General features: G+C 48.1%; 1 protein-coding gene and 1 non-coding gene across 2 annotated transcripts; both read left to right on the top strand.

The window, feature by feature from the left end:
• The first annotated feature begins 895 nt into the window (after positions 1–895).
• ODC1 (ornithine decarboxylase 1) lies at positions 896–7,924 on the top strand. The gene is made up of 12 exons (XM_010964024.3): positions 896–1,163; positions 3,545–3,687; positions 3,779–3,912; positions 4,186–4,359; positions 4,524–4,696; positions 4,947–5,081; positions 5,208–5,289; positions 5,466–5,549; positions 6,290–6,452; positions 6,528–6,640; positions 6,728–6,942; positions 7,440–7,924. The coding sequence occupies exons 3-12, from the start codon at positions 3,811–3,813 to the stop codon at positions 7,582–7,584; spliced, it is 1,386 nt and encodes a 461-aa protein (XP_010962326.1). The 5' UTR covers positions 896–1,163; positions 3,545–3,687; positions 3,779–3,810; the 3' UTR covers positions 7,585–7,924.
• Positions 2,509–2,642, top strand: LOC123619470 (small nucleolar RNA SNORA42/SNORA80 family). Its single transcript, XR_006728080.1, has one exon. It is a non-coding gene; the product is annotated as a small nucleolar RNA SNORA42/SNORA80 family (small nucleolar RNA).
• Positions 7,925–10,552: the final 2,628 nt, after the last annotated feature.

Here is a 10,552-nt window from a genome sequence, read left to right as displayed (position 1 = left end):
TCATATGTATCCACTGTGTAGACGCTGTTGGCTTGCTGGGAAACCCTCAAAGGGTTTCAATTCCAGCTGCCCTTAAAGAAGTCATCGGTAAGCGCCATCTGATACAGTAAAGCGCTTTGTGGTTTGTGGATCTGTTACTTCCTACCTCTTCCCCAAATGCCCTTAGACGAGCCTCTGGCTTAATAAGCGTAACATGTATCTTTGCGTATCCTCTGCTGTCTGCTGTCTGCTATCTAGGTGGAAGGCACCTGGATGTTAGCCACGGTTTACAGGCGCAGTAGATTGGGAGCAGCCCGAAGCAGTGCCGCTAACTTGCCAAGTGACCTTTCTCCCTTCTGCGTCTTTGCTCCCTTCTTGGTGGAGTGATGCTGCGCCAGAATCACTTCCAGGTCCCTCCCACAGGAATGGAGACTCCGGGCAGCAGGGGCCAGAGTCCGCCAGGTGGGGTCCACGTGGCCCGCTCGCGCCCACGATTTCCTTTCTCCGCCCGAGGGCACGAGGCATTTAATGCCAAGTCGAAGAACAGTTTTGCATGGCGCAGATGCTTAAATTCAGCTGCGGTCCGAGGCAGGTTTTGCAATTCTGCTGCGGCGGCGGCGGCGGCGGCTCTCGTCCACAGGCAGAGGGCCAGGGGCTGGCGCCGGAGGCCGCGCCAGTGGAGCCCGGGGCCCGCGGCGTGTGCGCGTGCGCGGGCCTGAGGCTGGGCCGGGAGGGGCGGGCGGGTGGGCGGGGCGGGCCGGGCCGGCCGGCAGGGTGGCGCTCGGATGCGCTGACGTCGAACCGCCCTCTCCCCACGCCCCTCCGCCCGGCCCCGGGTTGGCGGCGGCCGCGCTCCGCCCTCTCCCTGGGAGGACGCCCGGACGGAACCGATCGCGGCTGGTTTGAGCTGGTGCGTCTCCATGACGACACGCGCGGCGCTATAAGTAGCGGAGCAACGGCGCGTAGGGCTTTGTCAGTCCCCTCAGCCTCCGCCGCCCCTGTGCCAGCGCTCCGGCGCCACCTCGGGCCGGCGGTCCTCCGCGGGAGGGAGCGAGGCGGCGGGCGGCCCGGCGGGCGGCTGACGGGGGCGGCGGGGACAGCGGCGGGGCGGCCGGCGGCCCTACGCGCTTGGCGGCGGCGTTTTGTCTTAATGGGGTCGGCCCGCGGCGCCCGAGAGCTTTAAGGTGAGAGGGGCGCGTCCGGGCGGTTGGGAGGCGGCGGGAGCTTGGGGTGGCAGGGGGGGAGGGGACGGCCACGTGTCCCTGCGCTCCGGCCGGAGGCCGGGGCAGATCCCGCGCCTGGAGCTGCGAAGACATGTGGCCCCAGACCTTGGTAAGCTGCTGCGTCCCCGGCCCTGGTGACCCCAGTGTAGCGGGGCCCCGACCCCCAGCCCCTTGCACGCACGGCTTAGGGCGGCCTGGGCTGGAACGGCCCGGGGTTCGCCTCTCCCGAACCATGTCAATGAGGGTTTCTCAGCCGGAAGCTGTTGAAGCCTCGGTCGTTCTTTCAACCGCTATTTTTCTTAAACCCATGTGGCAGCCCGGTAGCAGGTGCAGGAGAGGTACCAGGCGAGCCGGCGCAGGTCTCCGGGCGCGCGTCGCTCATGCTCACTTTCATAAGGAAGAGACGTGCCATTCTGCCGTGATGCCCTGGAATAATGTCCTTCTTTTCTTTCTTTCTTTCTTTTTTTAAGCTTTTATTTTTGTTCTGTGTACAGAAGGAATGACTCAGTATAGAAACCCACTGGAGTAGCTAGAGCTGAGATAACCTTGTAGTAACTGATACTGCTCAGCCGGCCATGGCTTATAATTGTTTAAGGAATCTTGGAATGACTTAGTGATTTAAGAAAAGCCTCGGTTATTAAGATCCCAGTTCAGGCAAACAGACTTGGACATAGAAGCCAGCCCCAGGGTTTTCAAAAGAGGCCAGCTGTGTATGAAAATGCTAAATATTGGGGGAAAGTGTGGGGAGCAGAACCTCTTAGAAATGTCTGGGGAGGACAAAGAATGTGTTCACTTGGGTCAGACCTAAAACTAGGTATAATTTAGTTGAGTTTGTACGATTTTCAGTTGCTGTCTGAGTTAGTACCTGTCTTTTCTAACGTTACCCAATTGGCAGTAAAGGATTTCATAGCAGAAAAGTGCTATTTTGTGCTAATTGAGTCATTGTTTTAAATCATTTAGCTATGCAGAACACCAAAAACTGTTCTTGGGTGAAATTCAAATTATTAAAATAAAGCTCCATATTGCAAGTTATTAAAATAAAGCTTTGAAAGGCACAGGACAGCAAAATACTTAATAGTAGTGTATTTCAGAGAAATAAAAACTTCCTAAATCTAAATATTGCCTTAAAAATGTGTAACAAGACCCAGGATAACCCAGTCTGTCACTGGTGAGCCTATTTGACTGTTACAGACAAAATGGGTTTGCTGGCATTTAGTCTTTCCCTTCCCCTACGGGTGATTTGGGCAACGTAGGAACTTGACAATACCAGAAAGTCACATTAGATCAAGTCTTATAGTTCTACCATGCATGGGTTTGGATTTATGGCAGGCCCGTCCCCCTGGGCCTTTCATAGTGTCCCATGCCAGAGGAAACTGTGGCCCCGAACCATTGCCTGGCCTCTGCCCATAGGCTGCAGGCACTGAAGCGGGTTGCACAGTGGAAAAGAAGCCCCAGCGGGCAGAAATTAAATAGATTTAAAATTAGTGATTTTAAGGTAACTGTCATTTCCAATGTCACGTTTCATAAAGACCAGGGACAGTGGCTATGATTGTTAAATGAGCTTTATTTTTGTTTATTTGTAATTTATTACCGCCTGCTTATTTTTGTTATTCAGCAAGTTAGCCAAAAATAATTCCCAGGTGATTATCATTCGTAGCTAAGCAAGTGTTAGAGTGCACGTAAGGACAGTTGGGATCCCCAGAGTTGCTAATTTGATAGGCAACGCTGCTTTAAGAAAATTGATTTCTGATCTGATACAGCAACTGTAGTATGTTGATTTGAAGAGTGCAGTTTTAAACAGACACATGCCTAGCGTGAAAATTGGCTCATAAAATTGTCAGGAAACTTAAGAGCACCCGGTAAGTCGAGAGTGATGACATGACGCCTATTAGTCAGTTAAAATTATTCTGTGTAAGACTCAGTGAAAGGAGGAAATAGCATGATATTTATACAGCAACTTTCAATAATTGCTGTAATGGTATTTTAAGCTTCTAAAGAAAAATAGCTCTGAAATAAAGTAAGCTATCACGAAACTTTTTTTCTGCATCAGTGAACTAAGTGCAGAAAAGCTCCTGAAACCTACATTCCCCATTTTTTAGCAGGAACATTTGAAGTTTTTTTGAGGTGGACAGTACTATATGTGAAAATTTAGTGTGAAAAAATCTAGTATTGAATCTGTGGTGTCCTCATTCCATAAAGGTTTATGAAATCATGTGACTCAAACCTAGGAATAATGGGATTCCCAAACCCAGTGAGTGAGCTATCTGGAGGGTGCTTGAGTAGCCCTGTTGCTTACACATTTGCAGTCAGTACCTGATCTTCCCATTTAATGTGTTCCTAAGGTGGACAGCAGATTCCGTGTTTATCAGAACGTTTCCACCACTTCATCCAGGGCACACGCATCTTCGGTGGGACTTGGGATTCCTGAATTGCCTTTGTGAAAAGCAGGCATAATTTCTTTAAATTCCTTCTCTTAGTTTTCCATGTGAGTATTCATGATTGTTACAGATTTATCTTGTTAAGAATTACTAAGTGTTGCTAAGACTTCTGAGTAAATTTGTCCTTCCTGTTTGCAGTTTGTTGTGTTTCAGAACGACATCAAGAAGCCATGAACAGCTTTAGTAATGAAGAGTTCGACTGCCATTTCCTGGATGAAGGCTTTACTGCCAAGGACATTCTGGACCAAAAAATTAATGAAGTTTCTTCTTCTGTAAGTATATTTAAGTCCATGCTGGCAGCGCAGCTTTGAGAATGTTAAGCCAATGAGTGGGAAACTTCAGTGGGGCCTTACAGAAATGCAGGTGTCTTGTTAGGGAATTTAGAATTTAACTGGCTGTAGATCATCCAGTGACAATAGTGATGTGCACGTCAGTGACTGACTAGAGTGGGCTTCATTGGGAACGATGGGCGAGAGAAGGGAAGGCTGCTTGGCAGACGTGTTGTTAGGCTACTGATGGGTTTCCTGTAACCACTCTTGCTGCAGGATGATAAGGATGCCTTCTATGTTGCGGACCTGGGAGACATTCTAAAGAAACATCTGAGATGGTTAAAAGCTCTTCCTCGGGTCACTCCCTTTTACGCAGTTAAATGCAATGATAGCAGAACCATAGTGAAGACTCTAGCTGCCATCGGGACAGGATTTGACTGTGCCAGCAAGGTGAGCAAAAGCTGCAGAACTCTGGTGACTGTGTAGGACGGCCCTGGTTGTGCTGCTGGGGCAGTAGATGCTCGTGAACAAGTGGGGACTGTGACCACTTCCTATGTTTCTCTGTTTCTTCCATTTATCACCTGCATGTAGTGTAATACCTCTTCTTTTTTCAGACTGAAATACAGTTGGTGCAGAGTCTCGGGGTGCCTCCAGAGAAGATTATTTATGCAAACCCTTGTAAACAAGTGTCTCAGATTAAGTACGCTGCCAATAATGGAGTCCAGATGATGACTTTTGATAGTGAAGTCGAGTTGATGAAAGTTGCCAGGGCACATCCAAAGGCCAAGTGAGTTACTTCTCCATGTGAGGGCAGGGTCAGATATGGGATCTGTGTAATGGCAAACAGAGTCAAATTTCCATACTTCAGTCATCTCTGTGCTGCATCAGAGACAGTAGAAAAAAGTTTAACTCTCTTGATTCATAAAACCATGTTAAACACAAACCACAGGGTGGCAGAGCTAAGGATTCTCTATTTTAACCCTGGCTGTAAGTGGTCTTCTGTCATGAGAAATTTGATACACTTTTCCTTCTTCTAGGTTGGTTTTACGGATCGCCACTGATGATTCCAAAGCAGTCTGTCGCCTCAGTGTCAAATTTGGTGCCACACTGAAAACCAGCAGGCTTCTTCTGGAAAGGGCAAAGGAGCTAGACATTGATGTCATCGGTGTCAGGTGAGACCTTGGTGACAGCACAGATAGAGGTTAAGATTAGACAATGCAAGTTTAACAGGTTTTCTCCCACTGTGAATAGTTATTTCTAGAAGTAGAAATAATATATTTTCTTTCTTTTCGCCCCAGCTTCCACGTGGGGAGTGGCTGTACTGATCCTGAGACCTTCGTGCAGGCCATCTCTGATGCCCGCTGTGTCTTTGACATGGGGGTGAGTATGTGTAGACCCCAAGTGTAAGGAGAGGGATAGAAATGACAAAACTAGTCCTGCTTAACCTTTTGTAGAAGTCATCTCATGTTACAGAGGTTTAACCTAATTATGGGCTTCATTTTTCATAACTTGTTACGAATCTGGCTCCTTGATTGACTTAATTTTCTTGACTCTAGGCCGAGGTTGGTTTCAACATGTATCTGCTTGATATTGGCGGTGGCTTTCCTGGATCTGAGGATGTAAAGCTTAAATTTGAAGAGGTAATTTATAACAAAGCTGTAATCTTTAGCTCTTAGCAAGTTCCTTTTTGGACTATTTCAAAACTAAAGTGTTTTAACTAATCCCCAAAAAGACTATACAACCATGAAAATAAATGTCTTGATGTGCTATTTTGAGGTGACTTCCGTGCTATTTAAAAGTATATTTAATATCCTTTGGTTTTCTAAACTTAGATGAGCCAGTTTCCCCCAAAAGTCTTGGGAAAATTGATTACACTGAGAGCTGTCGCTCTGGAGAAAGAACATGCCAACTTTTAAAAGTACATCATTTCTCAGGATGTTCTTTGCTAGAATTTGTCCTTCCTTAAAACATTTAAAGTGTTTAGTCATTTAAGAAGTTAAGCCATTATATGTCACTCATTTATAAAACAGATCCACATTCTTATTTGTCAAGATTATATGAGGCAGGTAGAATACAAAGTTTTATCTTGTTGGCATGTATTTGCTAGATTAAAGTATTTTGGCACCTTGAAAATGGTAAGAAATTTGGACCATTCTTTAATAAAATCATACCCATAACAACTTAAAGAAGATACAGAGGGTGTCTGGAGGGGAAGTCAAAGTGAAACCACAAGGATGTGCAGGCTGGTTTTCAGGATGTCTGTTTGAAGATAAGCCTCCGCTGACGGCTGCTCTCAGTGTTCTGTTGTCACAGCAAAGCGCTGTGCTCCGGGTGTTTTCCCCTTGACGACCACGTGCTCTTCTCTGTCTCACTCTGGTAGATCACCAGTGTAATCAACCCAGCGCTGGACAAGTATTTTCCATCAGACTCGGGAGTGAGAATCATAGCTGAGCCAGGAAGATACTATGTTGCATCAGCTTTCACGCTCGCAGTTAATATTATTGCCAAAAAGCTCGTATTAAAGGAGCAGACAGGCTCTGATGGTACGTAGAAGGGGTGGTGAATCGTTGTCGTGTGTAACTGAAAATTGGTACAGAAAGTGGTAACTGCCTTTGTAGATGAAGACGAGTCGAGTGAACAGACGTTCATGTATTACGTAAACGATGGAGTATATGGATCGTTCAACTGCATCCTTTACGATCACGCACATGTGAAGCCCCTTCTGCAGAAGGTACCTTCTGAACACGCTGTATTCAGCAGTTAAGATGATTGGTCAGGACCCATGTGACCAGGGGTGTTTCTCTCTCTTCAATCATAGAGGCCCAAACCAGATGAGAAGTATTACTCATCCAGCATCTGGGGGCCGACCTGCGATGGCCTGGATCGCATTGTTGAGCGCTGTAACTTGCCCGAGATGCATGTGGGCGACTGGATGCTCTTTGAGAACATGGGTGCTTACACTGTCGCTGCTGCTTCCACTTTCAACGGGTTCCAGAGGCCGACCATCTACTATGTGATGTCAGGGCCAACATGGTTAGTGCCAGCAGTGCGTGTTTGTGGTTCTGATGAGAGTTGTAATTAACCTTCCAGGATTTATGCCTGCTTTTGTCTAGGTGAATGAGAATTTGCTTTGCTTGGGATTAAATACTAACGACAGTTTTTTTGTTGTGTTTCTCCCCATATTAAGAACATATACTCTAGAAATTTTGGAAAATGCAATGGAAGGAAAATCCCTGTAATGATAGTTACCTGTGTTCTTTCCACGTTTTTAAGGCATAGTTACTTTGGAAAAGACCATTGGGATATTTCTGTGTAAATAGAACGTTTTAATTAGTGTATTAACGTGTGGTTTCCTTACTGGTGGAAAGCTGGTTCTGAAGAAATACCTGCTTTAGAAATACATCAAATTGCTTCCTGATGACATAGTAACCAAGGATGCAAATAGGCTCATGAATAAGCTCTTCTTGTGTGAAACTGCCCAGTCAGGGGTGACTCAGGGTTTCTGAGTATGCCGCTTCTATCTCTTACAGGCAACTGATGCAGCAAATCCAGAACCGTGACTTCCCGCCCGAAGTAGAGGAGCAGGATGTTAGCACTCTGCCTGTGTCCTGTGCTTGGGAGAGTGGAATGAAGCGTCACCCAGCGGCCTGTGCTTCAGCTAGTATTAATGTGTAGATACCAGTCTTGTAGCTGTAAACTGCGAGTTTAGCTTGAATTAAGGGATTTGGGGGGACCATTTAACATAATTACTGCTAGTTTTGAGATGTCTGTGTGAGTAGGGTGGCGCAGGTGCACCCACGTGGAAGACTAGGAGATGGGGTCACACTTATCTGTGTTCCTATGGAAACTATTTGAGTATTTGTTTTATATGGATTTTTATTCACTGTTCAAACCATGCTACTAAAGCGTGCCCCTCAACTGCTAAGCAAGCGTTTGTAGCTTGTGCATCGGCAGAATGGGCCAGAAGCTCAGTGTTGTGACCTGTTTTAAAAAATAAAGTATCTTGAAATAATGAGGCAATGGGAGGTTTTTACAACGTGTCCATTCTGAACGCTCACCTCGAGTGTCTTGTAAGTGGAAATTAATGTTTTTTCCCTCACAGGCCGGGAAAATTGCCTTGAGTTGATGGTTCTTAATATTTTGAAAACCCATGGACATGTCTCCTTCCTGTTGACATATGTATTTCAAGTACATAGGTCTCATAGGAAGTCTGCTGTAGGTTCTCACAGAGAACAGCGGACCTGGCCCACGTGCAGCGGGAGAGAGAGGAGGGCCGAGGCAGTGGCCGGCCTCCGCTGTTAACGGCTCAGCCCCTGTATGTGCACTGAGCGCCCGGAGCCCCTTGTCAGTGGGCCCTCGGAGCCCTGCCTCGAGACCACTCAGACCCTCCCCGCCTCGACTTCCCTCCCAGGACAAGCTGCGTAGTTACCAACCAGTTAGGGAGGTAGCGCGGCTTTTGGCAGTTAGCTTATTCTGGCACGTTCACTTACCGTCTGTGTTGTAGGTCTTTACCTTTGGGCCTTGACCCCTGGCCTTTTCTGTTCTCTTACTCACTGTCCCCCGACTCCCCAGAAAGGGATGGCAGCCTCTCGTACTAAACTTCCAAAATGGGAGTTGTGAGTCCTGCTGTAGCCCGGGGAGGGGGGAGGGGGGAGGCCGTGTAAAAGCCAGATGTCACCGCAGGTGGTATCGAGTGTCTCGCCAGCTCCATTGGAGGGACACAGGGCGGGGACAGCTCGTGGTACAGTCAGAATGCTGCAGTTTCTTCCATCTCGGGGACTGAATTAAGCCCGTCATGCTGCTGTTAATGCACCAGAGGTGCTGAGGGGAGTGACGACGTGGGTCCTGCCTGCACACGGCAGTGCTGTGACTGCTGACGTTACCGCCTGGCTGCTTAGCCAGGCGGGGACCTGGCTTGTCACCAGCCCCACTGTCCCTCCCTGGATGCGGGAGTATGGCTTTCGTTGCCAGGCCTCTGAATGGGGTTTCTCAGAAGCCACAAAGAAAATAGGTCTGACTGGAGTCTGGAAGAGAGGAAAGAACACTCACATGGACAGTCTGCCCACTTCCTTCGGGTCCTCAGTCTGCCCGCTGCTAGTGTTCAAAATAAAGGGGTTGGTGACTGAGTGCCAAGACACGTGAGCTGGACGCCAAGCCTAAGACCTGGTAAGTTAGGTCCCTGCTTTCAGAGGGAAGGAGTCGAGATGCTGTAGTGACAGCACTGAGCTTGGCTCGAAAAAGTTTTCCATCAAGAAGTACATGATACTAAGGGCTTGGAAGCTGCTCTGCTCTCAGCCTATTTAGGTAGAGTGCAATCCAAGCAACTGGCCAGGGCCAGTGGGGACAGAAATAGCCCCGTGCCACCCACAGCGCAGCCTCTGAACCTGGCCCCGGCACCTTGGTGAAGCCACTTGTGAGCCCTGGAGTCTGAATGGTGACGTGGGCCAGCCTGGGACAAATGACCTTCCCTGGCCCCTGCATCCAGGAGTGGGCAAGGGAATTCGGCAGAAGAGGATGGAGATCTCAGGCAGCTGGGTGTGTGTCAACCCTGTCCTCCAGCAGGACCCTCTTGGGTTCTAGTTTGCAGTGCATACCTTTGTGTTTCCATTGAAGATGGTACTGTGGTTATTCACAGAAATGACATTTCTAGGCCTTGATTTGAAGTGTCTATAGCTGGGGTCCACACTGAGGCAGTGGGTGAGTCTTCCTCCTGCGGGTTCTGGGGTCTCCGGGCAGCCCCCGTGGGAGGGGCTATCAGTCCACGGTAAAGGCAGGGGTCTCCAAATCTGGTAGGGAATCTCATACAGCTTGCTGGGCCCACCCCAGACTGGGGACAGGGACCGTGGGGCGACAGGTAACCACCTGGGAAAGGTAAAAGGGTCACTGACGCACCTTTTACCACAATAAATTCCAGATGAAAGTTCACTGTGACGGATGAGACCACAAAGCTATTGAAAGAAAACATTTGAAGTCAAAAAGGCAAGGGGCAAATGGAAAAGCTAACACACAGAAAGGGCTGATTTTTTCATATTAAAAGTGCTCCAATCAATAAAGGGACAATTCAATAGAAACTGGATGAGACATGAACTTAGGTTCACAGACGAGAAAGCTTTGAACATGAACAAACTTTAAAACTCAAATGCATATTAAAGCTGAGAATCTATCACCTGTCAGGTGGGCAAAGAGAAAAGGGTTCCCTCACAGCCAAGGCAGGCGGGCTCGCCCTCGGCAGGTGGGAAAGTGGGACTAGGAATAAGCTCTCTGGACAGAACTTGGCAGTATCAAAAACAATGCGTGTTACCTTTGCCCTGACAATTCTAAGAATTTTCTGACAAACGCACTTATGAGGCTATTCATCATGGCATCGTTTGTTCAGCACACATTAGAAACAACCGTATGTTCATCAAGAGGAACTGATGAGATATATCACGGGGACACGTGGCTGCTTCGAGGCCCACAGCCCTGCAGGGGCTGATGTGGGACCATCTCCAAGTTGGAGAAAAAGCGGGGTGCGGCACGCTGCGTACTACCTGTAAAAAGCAAACCAAACTCTGTGCATGTGAGGACCTGCACATGCAAAGAAAATTTTGGAAGAACTGACAAGAAACCCAGCAGGAGAATCAAGGCCTAAAGAGGGGAGTGG

This window comes from Camelus bactrianus, chromosome 15, assembly GCF_048773025.1.
Source record: "Camelus bactrianus isolate YW-2024 breed Bactrian camel chromosome 15, ASM4877302v1, whole genome shotgun sequence".
Classification (NCBI taxonomy): Eukaryota; Metazoa; Chordata; class Mammalia; order Artiodactyla; family Camelidae; genus Camelus; species Camelus bactrianus.
The sequence above is the reverse complement of the archived record's forward strand: the minus strand, read 5'-3'. Positions and strand labels throughout refer to the sequence as shown.

Bases quoted from the DNA above. Each gene is read 5' to 3' on its own strand.
- ODC1 (XM_010964024.3), top strand. From the start codon at position 3,811: ATGAACAGCTTTAGTAATGAAGAGTTCGACTGCCATTTCCTGGATGAA. The intron at 3,913-4,185 runs GTAAGTATATTT...CTCTTGCTGCAG, and splicing joins TTAATGAAGTTTCTTCTTCT to GATGATAAGGATGCCTTCTA. The intron at 5,290-5,465 runs GTGAGTATGTGT...TCTTGACTCTAG, and splicing joins GCTGTGTCTTTGACATGGGG to GCCGAGGTTGGTTTCAACAT.